At 40.8% G+C, this 16872-nt stretch overlaps 1 protein-coding gene across 12 annotated transcripts in view; it reads left to right on the top strand.

Moving 5' to 3' along the window:
• Positions 1-16872, top strand: part of RPTOR (regulatory associated protein of MTOR complex 1) — a 349362-nt gene that overhangs the window by 79689 nt on the left and 252801 nt on the right. For 11 of the 12 annotated variants that reach the window (XM_057714268.1, XM_057714266.1, XM_057714263.1 and 8 more), the window contains one exon: positions 13474-13556. In XM_057714268.1, coding sequence (XP_057570251.1) covers positions 13474-13556 — 83 coding nt within the window. Of the gene's footprint in view, positions 1-13193; positions 13321-13473; positions 13557-13594; positions 13757-16872 lie in introns of those variants that run through there. The other variant, XM_057714272.1, reaches the window with a different exon arrangement.

Genomic DNA, 16872 nt, shown 5'->3' with positions numbered 1-16872 from the left:
TACTGGCCTCTCGTAGTAGTGTCTAGGTTTCCCCCGAAGGAGGACTGTGTAACTGCTTGGAGCCTTCCTTCCTCTGTACTGTGCAAAGTGACCTTGGTATAAACATTGAGGCCTGTACTTAAAACAGGGTGTCCCAGCCACCCCCTCAGCTCTTTTGAGAAGCCATCCAGCTCTCAGTGTTTGTATACAACACAGTAAAAGACAACAGGGACATAGTCTACTTTGTGGATATGTGGGGAGTGAGGCTGAATGGCTAGGATGGGGCTGGATTGTAGAGAAGGCTCCTGTAGGATTCTGGCTCCCATCCTTGGACCCTCAGGTACAGGGAGGGTCGGGGTTGGGCTGTTAGCCAGAGTGTTACTGCCACATGCTGTGCAACTGGGGGACTCCCAACTCTGCCTTTGAGCTCAGTAAGATGAAATGCCTCTCACTCTATTCACTACTACTTATAAAATTATGTAGATGATATTATGGCTAATAGAATACAGAGCCATTAAAAGCTGTTTCTTGATTTCAAAGTGGCCTTTTTGCCATTAAGTATTTTCTCAATCAGAAATCAGTTACACAACTGATTAGTGGCAGAGTCCTAGAAAGACATATAAAGAGATTGGCACTTGATCTGGGAGGCAGTGCTCAATTAATGTCAGTGAACAAATACTTAGGAAATGTCCACTCAATACAAGCTACACAGAAGTACAAATGTTCTTGAGCAGTGAGCACTGCGTGTTTCTGAATTCTCAATTTGTACTGAAGGATAACACATGTACGGGAAGGTGCACTGATCCAAGTGTGTAGTTGATAACTTTTCCCAAACTGATCAGACCCAGATCAAGAAACAGTATTATCAGCGGCCCAGAAGCCCATCTTGTCTCTTGTCACCTTTTTCTAGTCACCCCTGCCCCAGGCTCCACTATCTGGACAGAGCCTGCTAGCTTTTCTGATTTTGCATGTTATCTAAATGGGAGCATTCAAGAGGCGTTGTATGCCTTTTGCAGGGAGTGACATCATAGAAGCAGTATTTTATTTATTTATTTATTTATTTATTTATTTATTTATTTGGAGGCCCCAAACTCACTTTTTTTAAAATTAATTAATTAATTTATTATTTTTGGGGGGTACACCAAGTTCAATCATGTTTTTATACACATATCCCCATATTCCCTCCCTCCCTAGACTCCCCCCCCCCACCCTGCCTCGAGTTCCCCCCACCCTCCCTGTCCCAGTCCTCTAAGGCATCATCCATCCTCGAGTTGAACTCCCTTTGTTATGCAACAACTTCCCACTGGCTATCTATTTTACAGTTGGTAGTATATATATATCTGTGCTACTCTCTCGCTTCGTCTCAGCTTCCCCTTCACCCCCCGCCCCCTCCCAAACCTCGAGTTCTCCAGTCCATTCTCTGCATCTGCGTCCTTGTTCTTGTCACTGAGTTCATCACTACCATTTTTAGATTCCGTATATGTGAGTTAGCTTACAATATTTGTCCTTCTCTTTCTGATTTACTTCACTCTGTATGACAGACTCTAGGTCTGTCCACCTCATTACATACAGCTCCATCTCATCCCTTTTTATAGCTGAGTAATATTCCATTGTATATATATGCCACATCTTCTTTATCCATTCATTTGTTGATGGGCATTTAGGTTGCTTCCATGTCCTGGCTATTGTAAATAGTGCTGCAATAAACATTATGGTACAAGTTTCTTTTGGGATTATGGTTTTCTTTGGGTATATGCCCAGTAGTGGGATTACTGGATCATATGGTAGTTCTATTTGTAGTTTTTTAAGGAACCTCCAAACTGTTTTCCGTAGCGGCTGTACCAGCTTACAGTCCCACCAACAGTGCAGGAGAGTTCCCTTTTCTCCACACCCTCTCCAACATTTGTTGTTTCCAGATTTTGTGATGATGGCCATTCTGATTGGTGTGAGGTGATACCTCATTGTGGCTTTGACTTGCATTTCTCTGATGATGAGTGATGTTGAGCATCTTTTTCATGTGTTTGTTGGCCATCTGTATGTCTTCTTTGGAGAAATGTCTATTTAGGTCTTCTGCCCATTTGTGGATTGGGTTATTTGCTTTTTTGGTCTTAAGCTGCATGAGCTGCTTATATATTTTGGAGGCTAATCCTTTGTCGGTTGTTTCATAGGCAACTATTTTTTCCCATTCTGAGGGTTGTCTTCTAGTCTTGTTTATGGTTTCTTTCACTGTGCAAAAGCTTTTAAGTTTCATGAGGTCCCATTTGTTGATTCTTGATTTTATTTCCATGATTCTAGGAGGTGGGTCAAAAAGGATCTTGCTTTGATGGATGTCATGGAGTGTTCTGCCTATGTTTTCCTCTAGGAGTTTGATAGTGTCTGGCCTTACATGTAGGTCTTTAATCCATTTTGAGTTTATTTTTGTGTATGGTGTTAGGAAGTGTTCTAATTTCATTATTTTACATGTAGTTCTCCAATTTTCCCAGCACCACTTATTGAAGAGACTGTCTTTTTTCCATTGTATATTTGTGCCTCCTTTGTCAAAGATAAGGTGCCCATATGTGTTTGGGCTTACTTCTGAGTTCTCTATTCTATTCCATTGATCTTCCTTTCTCTTTTTGTGCCAGTACCATACTGTCTTGATCACTATGGCCTTGTAGTATAGTTTGAAGTCAGGGAGCCTGATTCCACCAACTCCATTTTTTCCTTCTCAAGATTGCTTTGGCTATTCGGGGTCTTTTGCGTTTCCATACAAATCGTAAGATTTCTTGCTCTAGTTCTGTGAAAAATGCCATTGGTAATTTGATTGGGATTGCATTGAATCTGTAAATTGCTTTGGGTAGTACAGTCATTTTCACTATGTTGATTCTTCCAATCCAGGAACATGGTATGTCCCTCCATCTGTTTGTGTTGTCTTTGGTTTCTTTCCTCAATATCTTAAAGTTTTCTGCATACAGATCTTTTGCCTCCTTAGGCAGGTTTATTCCTAGGTATTTTATTCTTTTTGTTGCAATGGTGAATGGGAGAGTTTCCTTAATTTCTCTTTCTGCTCTTCCGTTGTTAGTGTATAGGAATGCAAGACATTTCTGTGCATTAATTTTGTATCCTGCTACTTTACTAAACTCATCAATGAGTGCTTGCAGTTTTCTGGTAGAGTCTTTAGGGTTTTCTATATATAATATCATGTCATCTGCAAAGAGTGACAATTTTACTTCTTCTTTTCCAATTTGGATTCCTTTTATTTCTTTTTCTTCTCTGATTGCTGTGGCTAAAAATTCCAAAACTATGTTGAATAATAATGGTGAGAGTGGACACCCTTGTCTTGTTCTGTTCTTAGAGGGAATTCTTTCAGTTTTTCCCCATTGAGAACGATGTTGGCTTTTGGTTTCTCATATATGGCTTTTATTATGTTGAGGTAATTTCCTTCTATGCCCATTTTCTGGAGAGCTTTTATCATAAATGGATGTTGAACTTTGTCAAAAGCTTTTTCTGCATCTATTGAGATGATCATATGGTTTTTATCCTTCAGTTTGTTGATATGATGTATCACGTTGTTTGATTTGTGTATATTGAAGAATCCTTGCATCCCAGGGATAAACCCCACTTGATCATGGTGTATGATTTTTTTAATGTGCTGTTGGATTCTGTTAGCTAGTATTTTGTTGAGGATTTTTGCATCTATATTCATCAGTGATATTGGTCTGTAATTTTCTTTTTTCGTGACATCTTTGCCTGGTTTTGGTATCAGGGTGATGGTGGCCTCATAGAATGAGTTTGGGAGTGTTTGGCCTTCTGCAATATTTTGGAAGTGTTTGAGAAGGATAGGTGTTAGCTCTTCTCTAAATGTTTGATAGAATTTGCCCGTGAATCCATCTGGTCCTGGGCTTTTGTGTGTTGGGAGATTTTTAATCACTGCCTCAATTTCGATACTTGTGATTGGTCTGTTCATAGTTTCTATTTCTTCCTGGTTCAGTCTTGGAAGATTGTATTTTTCTAAGAATTTATCCATTTCTTCCAGGTTATCCAATTGATTGGCATATAGTTGCTTGTAGTAGTCTCTCATGATCTTTTGTATTTCTGAGGCGTCCGTTGTTACTTCTCCTTTTATATTTCTAATTCTGTTGATTTGCATCTTCTCCCTTTTTTTCTTGATGAGTCTGGCTAATGGTTTATCAATTTTGTTAATCTTCTCAAAGAACCAGCTTTTAGTTTTATTAATTTTTGCTATTCCTTCCTTTCTTTTTCATTTATTTCTGCTCTGATCTTTATGATTTCTTTCCTTCTGCTCACTTTGGGGTTTCTTTGTTCTTCTTTTTCTAATTGTTTGAGGTGTAAGGTTAGGTTGTTTATTTGATAATTTTCTTGTTTCTTAAGGTAGGACTGTATTGCTATAAACTTCCCTCTTAGAACTGCTTTTGCTGTGTCCCATAGGTTTTGGGTTGTTATGTTTTCATTGTCGTTTGTTTCTAGATATTTTTTGATTTCCTCTTTGATTTCTTTAGTGATTTCTTGGTTGTTTAAGAGTGAATTGTTTAGCCTCCATATGTTTGTATTTTTTGCAGTTTTTTTCCTGTAATTGATATCTAGTCTCATGGTGTTGTGGTCTGCAAAGATGCTTGATATGATTTCAGTTTTCTTGAATTTGCTGAGGTTTGATTTGTGACCCAAAATGTGATCTATCCTGGAAAATGTTCCGTGTGCACTTGAGAAGAAAGTGTATTCTGTTGTTTTTGGTTGGAATGTCCTATAAACATCAATTAAGTCGAAATGGTCTAATGTGTCATTTAAAGCTTGTGTGTCTTTATTTATTTTGTTTGGATGATCTGTCCATTGATGTAAGTGGGGTGTTCAAGTCTCCCACTATTATTGTGTTACTGTCGATGTCCCCTTTTATAGCTGTTAGCATTTGCCTTATGTATTGAGGTGCTCCTATGTTGGGGGCATAGATATTTACCATTGTGATATGTTCTTCTTGAATGGATCCCTTGATCATTATGTAGTGTCCTTCCTTGTCTCTTGTAATAGTCTTTAAAGTCTAATTTGTCTGATATGAGTATTGCTACTCCAGCTTTCTTTTGACTTCCATTTGCATGGAATATCTTTTTCCATCCCTTTACTTTCAGTCTATATGTATCCCTTGGTCTGAAGTGGGTTTCTTGTAGGCAGCATATAGAAGGGTCTTGTTTTTGTATCCATTCAGCCAGTCTGTGTCTTTTGGTTGGAGCATTGAATCCATTTACATTTAAAGTGATTATTGACATGTGTGTTCCAATTACCATTTTCTTAATTGTTTTGGGTTTGTATTTGTAGGTATTTTCCTTTTCTTGTGTTTCCTACTTAGAGAAGTTCCTTTAGCACTTGTTGTAAAGCTGGTTTGGTGGTGCTGAATTCTCTTAACTTCTGCTTGTCTGGAAAGCTTTTGATTTCTCCCTCAAATCTGAATGAGATTCCTGATGGGTAGAGTATTCTTGGCTGTAGGTTTCTGTCTTTCAGGACTTTCAGTATATCCTGCCATTCCCTTCTGGCCTGCAGAGTTTCTGTAGAAAGGTCAGCTGTTATCCTTATGGGTTTTCCCTTGTATGTTGTTTGTTGCTTTTCTCTTGCTGGTTTTAATAGTTTTTCTTTGTGTTTAATTGTCATTAGTTTGATTAATATGTGCCTTGGTGTATTTCTCCTTGGGTTTATTCTGTATGGGGTTCTCTGTGCTTCTTGGACTTGGTTATTTCCTTTCCCATGTTGGGGAAGTTTTCCACTAGAAACTCTTCAAATATTTTCTCAGACCCTTTCTTTTTTTCTTCTTCTTCTGGGATGCCTATAATTCGAATGTTGGTACGTTTAATGTTATCCCTGAGGTCTCTGAGACTGTCTTCTATTCTTTTTATTCTTTTCCTTTTTCCTGCTCTGTGGCAGTTATTTCCCCCATTCTATCTTCCAACTCGCTTATTCGTTCTTCTGCCTCAGTCATTCTGCTGGTTATAGCATCTAGAGTATTTTTAATTTCAGTTATTTTGTTATCCATTGCTGTTTGTTTTTCTGAGTTCTTATGAACTGTTTCTTGTACTTTCTCTATTTTGTTATCGAGATTTTGTATCATTTTTACTATCATTACTCTGAATTCTTTTTCAGGCATTTTTCCTATTTCCTCCTCATTTATTTGGTCTTGTGGGTTTTTTTCCTGCTCCTTTGCCTGCATGGTGTTTCTTTGTTTCCTCATGGTTGTCCAAACTTTTGGGGTTGCTTGTCCTGGCGTTAGAGGTGTTTATAGAAGACTGTCCAAGCCTCAGACTAATGTCCAAGTGTTGGGTTAAACAGATACTAAGTCTAGGAAACACATACATGTATAAGACACACAATTACTGAATCCATTAGGACATAAGGCTCTGGAAAGACCTGACAGAACCCCAGTATGCTATCAGATATTCAAAGAGAAACCCAACAGAAATTGACAACTGAAACAGAACAAATCAGAGACAAAAGCAAAAGCAAACAAACAAACAAATAACACCTTACACATACAAACACTAATCCAGGTAGATTTTGTAAGCTAGAATCAAATATAGAAAGGAGCTAGAGTACCACCAGAGAGAATGGAGATTCTCGGAATGTAATTAGACAACTGTACTAAGAACTAAGATAAAGACAAAAACCTAATATTAAATACCACGGCAGTGCGTCATCTGGAGAATAGAGCAAGGAGTCTGGGCAGATCGATAGTGTTGCTTATAAGTATGTTAAGATAAAATAAACTAAAAATGGATGGAAGAAAGGGGAACAGAAGAGTAGTGTGATTGGAAATATGCAAATAAAAAGAAAAGAATAGAAATGTATAAAAGATAGGGATGAAAGGAAAGTATGAGAGATATATTGTCCATACTACCAAAAACTTAGCTAGAAATAGAAGTATATAAAAAGGCAAAAAAATAAAAATAGAATAAAAAATAGCATTAAAAAATTATGTTATAAAACTTGTAGATCCCTTAGGACTAAGATTGTAATTATTAAAGGAAAAAAAAAAAAATCCAGAACTGATCCCAGAATGGACCAGTTCAATAGGATTGATACTAATATTTCTGTTTCCTTAGAGTCTCAGCTGTAAGTGTCCTTCTACTCGCCTTGGGTTTTTTTGCATTATTCTGTGACCAGCAGAGGTTCCTTTATTGTTCGTCTGTAAGCATTGGTGTGTGGGGAGGGAGAGGGTACAATAGCGGCTCCTTCCCCTGGGAGTGAGTGAGCAGTGGCGCACTGTTGTTTCATTCGGGCTTGGAGGTGTCTGTTGCAGAGGGATGCAGGTGGCTCAGGTGTAAACAGAAAGTCTCAGAGTTGGGCCTCTCTCGGGGTTTTTTTTTTCCTCGGCAGCCTCCCTGCTGCCGGCGTTCCAAGGGGTTTTAATCTAGCCCCGCCCGAGTGCCTGAGGGTCCTTGTTATCCCTGAGAACCACCCCCCCCCCCCCCCCCCCCCCCCCCCCCCGCCGTGAGCCCGCAGCCTCCAGCCGCCATCTGCCATCATGGCTGGGCAGCTCTCAGGGGCAGGCACTCCTCGCTGCAGACCTCTTCCCTCCTGTCCTCTCAGTCTGTCACCTTACTGGCAACAATGTTTCTCACCCCTTACTGGCAACAATGTTTCTCACCCCGAACCAGCTCTCTGCTTCCCACACTCCTTCTCCCGGACCCTCTGTTCAGCTGTGGATCGATGTCTCGGTCCGGGAACGCTGAGCTGGGGTGCGGACCCTCTGTATGTTTCTCACTCCCTCCCGTCTGCCACAGCTCCGCCGCTTCACCCTCTTTGAGCCGTCGTAGATGCCTCCCTACCGGTTATGTCGGGATCCTTGCGGTCCTTTCTGGTGTCCGAGGCTGTCTGCTGGTGTTCAGCTGGTTCTCTGTGGGAATTATTGCGTCCTTCGGTGCATTCCCAGTGCATCTGCGGAGAGGGATGCATTCCACGTCCCTCTGCTTCGCCACCATCTTTTTCTCCGAAGCAGTATTTTAGAAGGACTCACTGTGCTGGTCTCCAGGTGGGTTGAGAGAAAACAGGTCAATGAGCCCTGCTGTGCTCCCTGACCTCTGCCCTTTGCTCCCTGCAGCATCTTCGGGAACCAGCTGGGAGTAGGGAGTCTCAGTAGTGTCAACACAAGGTGCTGCCAGTGGGACCAACACAATTGTAGTTGATGGTCATAGTGCCCATCACGTGGTGACCAATGTAGTCGTAGTGATGGAGCGCAGGCTCTTTTGAAGGAAAATTGAATAGGACGTGGTAGTCGGGTTGTGTAAATGTGAAGAAGACAGGGAGGTAAAAAAAGGCACCACCAGGAACCTTTGTGACCTTGGAATAAGTCATTTGATCACTGTAAGCTTAAGCTTTCTCGTCTTTGTTATAAGGTAGGTTGGACTAAGTCCGTGTCATTGTGAAGTTCTAAGCATCATGAAATACAGAGGGTTATACTGAAAAGCTTGCAGGCAGGAAGATTTATGAAAAGCTAAATTTTATACTAATGCCAATTACCATCTCCTTTTCCTTCCATCCATCTATCCACCCACCCACCCACCCACCCACTAACCCACCTCGTTCATTAAGTAGAAACCCGTGAAGGCATTAGAAGAGAAGTATTTATTGACAGAACTACAATTCTTTATGTTCTGTCCACCTCACCCCACGTCAGAATAACATTGTCAGCATTATCTACCCAGTAATTTACTTTTAGTTTACTTAAGTTATTTAGTTTATTTTAATAAATGTAGTATTAAATGCACCATTTTAGTTGTCCTCATTCTTTCCCTCTCTTCCCCCCACCCCCCCACTTGCTGTCATATTCTTGGGAGGAAACCATAAAACTAATTGACCACAGGGATTCCCAGTGGGTCGGATGTGACAGCCTCACTTAGTTGATCATAGCCTGGTGGATAGCTGGTAGCCACCCCTGCTCCTCCCTTGGGTGGTGGTATTTTGATCCGAGACCAGGGGAAGAAAAGTGGGTGATGCTTGTTGGGCTGCCACTACTGATGAGGGTCTGGTGTCTGCTGGGCTGTTGGCAAGGTGCATGGAGAAGTGTAGTGCGGCCCTCTCCAGCTCCCACTCGCTTTCCACACGCCCTGTCTGGGAACAACGAGGGGAGGAAGGGGCAGGTGGGGGCCTGGGCTTTCCAAAGGGTGAAATCTGAGGAGGAAGTGTAGCTTTTGTCCTCCCCCCACCCGTGGGCCTTTGGAACTCCCTCCCTCCCTTTGTCTTTTTCATGGTTCTTTAGAGAATGTGCCTAAGAGCTGCCACTGACCAATGTGATTCCTGGGCAGGCCTTTATCTGTTTACAGAGGAAACCATGTCCATTCTGTTAGCCATAGGTTACCTATGGCTAGAGTGCTGACCACAAGGGCACTGCATGGGAGTGTGGATGCATGAATTAAACACTTTCAGACCAGCTCTGGCATTGACTGTGTTGGTCGTTGTGCACAGGACATAACCAGCTATTTGATGGGTTCTATTTGTTAAAGCTGTTTTCTGCTTCCCTTTGCTTTGTTTATGCACTTAGGTGGCCCTGAATTTTAACTTTTCAGATCCCAAGTCATTCCTGTCTCTTGCCAGTCTTGTGACTCAGATTACAGCAGCATTGATTGGGGTCATTATAATTCTTTTGAGACCTAAACATTCTATTCCTACCATATCAAAGAGAGATAAAGATTAACATCTAATTTCTTTTTTTTAAAAATTATTTTTTGGATGCACTGGATCTTCATTGCATCACACAGGCTCTTTGTTGCGGCACTTGGGCTTCTCTCTAGTTGCGGCATATAGGCTTCTCTAGTTGTGGTGCATGGGCTCCAGAGCGTGCGGGCTCAGTAGTTGTGGCTCAAGGGCTTTGTTGCCCCTTGGCATGTGGGATTAGTTCCCTGACCAGGGATCAAACCTGCGTCCCCTGCATTAGAAGGTGGATTCTTAACCACTGGATCACCAGAGAAGTCCCAACATCTAATTCCTTTAGTTATGGATTAAAACAAGTTTACCATACTTCTCCCAGATAAGTTAGTTATAACCCAATTTTCAGCAGGTTGCCCTCAGTGAGAGCTGCTCACTAAGTCACCGGCCTGTTTTGAAGCTACTGAATTAGACTTCCCAGGGTGGGGCCTGGTGTCTCTATGAAAAGTCCTTGATAACTTTGACATATCCATGGTAAAGGCTGCTTCCAACTCTAAAGTCCTATTACTGTCATTTTTATTTTATTTTTATCAGGTTAACATATGCATATCTTAAAAATTGAATAGTACTAAAAGGTAGATTAAGAAAGAATCTCTCCTCTCCCACCCTTCCCAGAGGGGCTACTCCGATTGAGTCCTTCCTTGTCTATACATGTATATATAACTTTTTGCCTATAGTTACAAATTTGCTAGTTACTTTTATTTGCTAAATTTTCAGTGAACTTATGAGTTTATTTTATTTTTTACATATATTCTAGAACATCTGTCAAATGCTATCAATATTTTTTCCAGTGCTCCTGTTGGACTCCTTGGTCTCTGGATCTGGTACATGGGTGTCTTGTGGTTTTTCTCTGTCTGTTTCTATCTTATTTCCTGGATCCTTTGTTGCATTCTTTGGTAGCCTGTTTCCCAAGAAGAGGAACATGAGGTACAGGTTTTGTGTTTAACAAGTCTGAAAAGACCTGCGTTTTACCCTCAGACTTGAATATAAGGTTGAAATTATTTTCACAGAGGATTTGAAGGCCTTGCTCTATTTTGTCCAGCTTACAATGCTGTTGGGAAATCCAGAGCTTTTCCCATTCCTGATCCTGTGTTTGTGATCTGATTTTTCTCTGTGGACTTTTCTTGGTCTTTCATTTTTGTTTTTTGTCTTTTTTGGTGGTGCCATGTGGCTTGTGGGATCTTAGTTCCCCGACCAGGGATCAAACCCAAACCCTGGCAGTGAGAACACCGAGTCCTAACTACTGGTCCACCAGGGAATTCCCTGTCTTTCATTTTTAGCAGTTGGATTATGATGTGCCAGGATGTGGATTTCCTTGGGTTAATCCTGTGTGTGGTTCACTGACCTTCTTGAACCTATTATGTATTTCTTACCAAATTTGGGAAGTTATCAGGCATTATATCTTCAACTACTTTTAGAGCTCTGCATTTACTTTTCTCTTTCTGATGACACTAACATTAGACTTTTGTTATTGTTCCCTGGTCCCTTTAGGCTCTTTCCTTGGGAGTCATTCCATTTCTACAAAGAGGAATCTCGCATTCTCTGCCAGGGTGGGATTGTTCAGCAGTGGCCAGGCAGAGGGGAGAGATTAACTGATATACTTTGTGGAAGAGAGTATGTGAGAGGGATACTTTGAGGGAGTTGGGGCAGGGTTAGTGTTAGTACATTGGAAAACAAGGAGACTGAAAAACAATTCAAGAAAGGTGTCATTTTCGTACACTACTTGGCTCAGCATTGAATAATATTTCCATAGATATTATTAATGTAAAACACTGAATATTAATTTAGTAAAAATGTGAAGTGGCTATGTTGGAAGAATAGGGAATGGGGGAGTAGGATGGTGGCCGAAGAGCAGACAGTCCTGTCCTCTGAGAAGTGAGCTTGGGATGTGGATGGAGAGTCAGGACTGCTCCTGTTTTGTTGAAAGCCTTGTAATGCTGTCTGCCATAAGTCAAGTATATATGCATAACTCTGAGTTTAAAGAAGCCCATGGGAATGCTCTGGTTAAAAGAGAGGGGCTGAATATCCTAGACCATGGAGTTAAGTTTCTGAGAAAGTGGAATGATCTGGAATCCAGAACATCAAATGAAAGAATTAGTCACTGTTAGGAGTAGATGTAGACAAAAGACTTAAGTATTCTACCTCTCAAGTAGTCTGACCTCTTCCTTGGGAAAATGCTTCCTGATTGAAATCAGAGAATCTCTTTTGAAAACAGCTTCCTGCAGCTGTTAAAGTGTGGGGGTTCCTGAGTCCCCTTCAGGGATCCACGGGGTTGGGACTATTTTGTAATAATGTTAAGATGTTATTGGCCTCTTCCCTGCACTGACGGTGATGCCGCTGGTGCCTGAGCGCAAGTGACGGCTGTGGCCGCAAACTACTGCTTGTGGTTTTCTTCTCGGCCAAGCATTCCACTGAGTACTGTTCATTTTCCCTCAGATTATCCTTGATAAAGCTGTAGAATTTCCAGCATCTTTGGATTCCAGCCATTGAATGCATACATTCACTGTTTTGGTGGTGAAAGGAGAAATGCAGGGAGAGCACCCCTGCTGCAGGGGCATGTGGGTCCTGGTGTGGGGGCTTGTGTGACCCAGTAGTTGTGAGCTGAGCTACCTGCTCTTTTCAGGGCACAGACAGACAGACCTGGGATATGTGGCAGACATTTTTTAGAAGATGAAAGAAGTCACTTTAAGAAAAACAGCTGCCAGTGATAAAAAGTGAGACATTAAAGAGTGAAATATAGAAAATGTACATGGCTCAGGGAACCACTGTTTTCCAAATGACCAGTGATGCCAGTACAGAATCATCTGTGGGTGGAGATCCATTCAAAGAGCAAGATGGACTGTGGACTGTAGTATGATCCAGTATGTGTTCATTGTCATGGGTTCAAGTTCCGTATCACAGATGGTCCTAAAGAAACCACTACTTGTCAAGTCTGCTATAGTATCAAAGAAGACTAGCCACGATGATTTAAAATGACTATTTAAAATACTCTTCTATTTTCTAAAGATGTATATGTGCGTGAGGCAGGATTGTCCTCATATCAGCTGAAGCCACGTATTCCACAGAGGAATACAAAGCAGCTGTGGAATACGTGGCTTCAGCTGATATAGAGGACAATCCTGCCCTTAACGCACATATACATCTCTATAGCAAAATAGAACCGAGTATTTTGAAATAGTCATTTTTCATGACATATATTTATGTTCTAATGTAATGGGTTTGTTGTTACTTTTAAATGAATAAAGAAATATTTAAAAATTTTCTCATCTAAATTTCGAATATAGTAAATGCCAATAGATACAACCACATAATCAAAAGTTCTTTGGGGTCCTCCGTGATTTTGGAGTGTGAAGAGGACTCAAGACCAAATAAATTTCAGGGCTTGCTGGTTTCGAGTTATTTGCTCTAGAAGCTGCTCCTGAAGTGAATAGGTAAACCAGGGTCTCTGTTTCCACAGAAGCACAGCCTGGGCCTGAATAGGAGCACAAGAATAAAGCAGTAAGAGGGCAAGAGAACCACAGATGCTGAAATAACAAATGTGGATGAAAGGAAACAATCACGGGGCCAGTGATGCTAATGAAACCAATTTTTTTCTAGAAAGGTGAAGGGTTGTGGCTTTTCAGCCTATTTGGGTTGCCTTAGTGGTTCCATAAGGCACAGGTAAGTCTGGCTAAACACAGGTAAACTTCAGGCCCTGTTGTGTTGTCTGTAGTCAAAGGTGACTTTGAAGTGTGAGAGGAAACTCTGAAAGAGAGGTTTAATGAGGAGGAAATGCACAAATGAAGAACTTTCCCCATCTCATTGCTTTCCCAGATCCTCTGTCGATGGGTCCTCAGAAAGCCCTGGAAACCATTGGTGCAAATTTACAGAAGCAGTACGAGAACTGGCAGCCAAGGGTAAGCTCTTTATTTGCTTTTCTTTTTCTTTCTTACAGGGAAATTTAATTTCTTGTTGTAAACAGTCTTAGAATCCAGATCCTCACGTTGTATAATCCAATGATTGGACACTCCCCATGGACACTCCCCATGGCAGGCCTGCATCCCGCTCCTGTCTGTTGATGTGCTCCACAGATTCATAATGAAGTACATGCCCTGGTGTGAGTCATTAATTGGATGGTCTGTTATTTATTTTGCCTAAGCTTTCCCCTGAAATGTTTAGAAAAGAAAGTATTTTTCATGTTACTCTTAAATCACGGTTTTTATTTTACACAGGAAATGTATTTTCAGTATTTTTCTGCAACCTTGACTAGTTAGAGCTATTTCTCCCATCATCAATTTTCAAATAGTTGAGAAAAAAAGCAGTCAACATTCAAAAGATGACACCTATTATATACTTTGTCTTTGATTCAGAAGATAAGGTTCTTTTTAGGGAGTCAGTTACCAATTACTGTCTTTTGTTGCCTGTATCTTAACACTTTTTTTAAAAAAGTGGCATAGAATATAACTGTGTCAGATTGCCTTTAAGATCTCAAGTTATTTGCAAACTACCCAAAGACCTATTTTCTTTAGTCTTTCTCATTAACTAGTTTGAGGATTTAAGAATTCTAATAGAAAATTAGAAACCTGGGGTGTTTATGGAGGTGCCTTTCCATGCAGCTTTGTTTGATGCTGGTTCTGAAATTACCTATGGGACATGACAAGTGGGTGGGGGTTGAGTGGGTAGCCTTGCTGGCGTGCCTCCTGAGGGTCTTTGCTTCTCCTTTTTGGGTATGATCCTAATGAGAGCAAATGTCTTGGAGAACCGGCCAATACTTGCCTGCCTGGGATTTTCATTTGTGGATCATTTATCCCCGTGATCTGGAACTTAGGAGTTCTTCATAGATTATTTACATTCCAAGAGAAGAGAATGGCCAGGAATGAATTTGTTCCTGCCTGTGATGGTGCCCTTGATAATTTCTGCTGTTGCTCATGATGCCAAGTGACTAATGTCATGAAACATCTCTATGCCTCAGGTGTGTCCTTGTGCTTTGCATTTCTAACTTGTGAAGTCGGTAATAATGGACTCTGGTTCCTTAGAAGCCTGTTTCTTAGTGGAGATTTTCATCTATGTCTAAAGGCTTTCCTTTTTCCTCCCTCAAATTTGTTATCTGTTGATGGTTTATATAAAAATTCAGTTGCATTTTTCTTGAGAGTGCAGTGTGTTTGGGGCTTGGATGAGGACCAGAAGGATATTTAGATGGTGTGTTCCTTTAAAAATAGTTGAGATGCCTGGTGTTATTAGTAGAAAATAGCTTCCTCGAGGACTTTGAAGGCACTCCAGGCTAGACAGGCACTTAGGGGTGAGTGAGAGGTGCAGACAGACCCTTACAGGCCATGTGGGACAATGTGCACAGGTGACATCGGAAGACATGACGTCACTGGCAGATGGAAGGTTGAGAAATAGCACTATGGAAATTTAAAAGAAGGCCTTTCTGACTTAGCTACCTCTGACCATCCTCTGGGTTTGACTTCATGCTTTTGCTCTTTGCTAGACACATTTGTTTAAAAAAGAACATGGCCACATAAATTCAGATCTGTTGATTATATTCTTCATAGGAAGGGCCTCTGCTGTTTTAATTACTTTTTTCCTTTTAAAGAATTATTACATAGATGATAACAGTCTTTCAGAAAGCATGTTTAATATATCAAGACATTATATGTTTATTCCATTTGGTGTGATTTACAGGTTGTTTTTTTTCCGAGTGCTAAGAGTTGATTTACTGCTAGCTTTATTATTAGTTTAACTTGGTAGGCATCAGCAAGTTCATGCTAGCTGACAGTAAATGGAATCTTCTAAAGTAGGATTATTATTATTTTTAATCTGAATTTCTGTCTATGAGCAAATCTTTTCCATGCTATCTGGAAGAGGCATTCACGTGTAAGGCAGGCAACATTTATATATAGATAAATGATTGCAGGTCCAAAAATGACAGTGTAGAATCACACATAAGACTGAGAAATTACCTTCCCAGGATAGTGGGACGGCTAACCTTGGGTGGCCAGCAGCGGTACAAAGGGGTGTAGTCCTCTGGGTAGATGGTTGTTAGCCTGAGAAAATTTGTTAAAATTAGTAGATTTTTTTTTAATTTTTTAAATTTTTTATTTTTTTTAGAACTTTTATTGAGATACAGTTAACATACAATAAACTGCATATATTTAGAGTGTACAATTTGGTATCCCAATCTCCCAATTCATTCCTCCCCAAACCTTCCCCGCTTTCCCCACTTGGTGTCCATATGTTTGTTCTCTACATCTGTGTGTCTATTTCCACCTTGAAAACCGGTTGTTTTGTACCATTTTTCTATAGTCCACATATATGTGTTAATATACGGTATTTGTTTTTCTCTTTCTGACTCACTTCACTCTGTATGACAGTCTCCAAGTCCATCCATGTCTCTAGAAATGTCCCAGTTTCCTTGCTTTTTACAGCTGGGTGCTATTCCATTGTATATATGTACCACATCTTTTTTATCCATTCATCTGTTAATGGACATTTAGGTTGCTTCCGTGTCCTGGCTATTGTACATAGTGCTGCAATGAACATTGGAGTGCATGTGTCTTTCTGAATTATGGTGTTCTCTGGGTATATGCCCAGCCTTGGGATTGCTGGGTCATATGGCATAAAGTTACTAGATTTTAAGAACAGATCTACAAAATAATTTTTTGAAGGAGAGATAGTTCAAAGTGCTAATGTTTCCAGATTATTGGATGCCTAGGAAAAGGTGCCAGTGTACCAGCGCGGGTGGGATTCCATCTGGGTTGGTTTATAAAGTAGAATTGGAATAAAGTATCAGCTATAGCCTAGAAAGAAGCAGCTCATGCAAACAGGGTGGGATCTTTTGCCTGCATTCAGGAAGCAGAACCACAACAATGAATACTTAATATTTTATTTTTGAGTGCCAGGACCCATTACATTCATTTTTAAGTACTATAAGAATGTTTAAAATGTTGTTGCTACAAACTGTTAGTGGGACTTGTATATTTCAGAGACAAAGGTAATGGTGCAGTGGGATACCTGACTGGCTTGCTGGTGTCAGTCCTGGGGCCGTGCCATATGCACTGGGCAGTAATGGTATGTGTCCCCGTGCAAGTGCACGCTTCTCTGCTCTGCACATCTTCATGTGGGTTATGGAGAGAGAGGGAGGCCTGGCATTCGATGGTGTGGCAGCCTCATGCTGTCTCATAGAGTTTGCAGAAAACGTGAGGCAGTCGTCGAGCTCAGATGTTTGTGCGT

This window comes from Hippopotamus amphibius, chromosome 17, assembly GCF_030028045.1.
Source record: "Hippopotamus amphibius kiboko isolate mHipAmp2 chromosome 17, mHipAmp2.hap2, whole genome shotgun sequence".
Classification (NCBI taxonomy): domain Eukaryota; kingdom Metazoa; phylum Chordata; class Mammalia; order Artiodactyla; family Hippopotamidae; genus Hippopotamus; species Hippopotamus amphibius.
The sequence above is the reverse complement of the archived record's forward strand: the minus strand, read 5'-3'. Positions and strand labels throughout refer to the sequence as shown.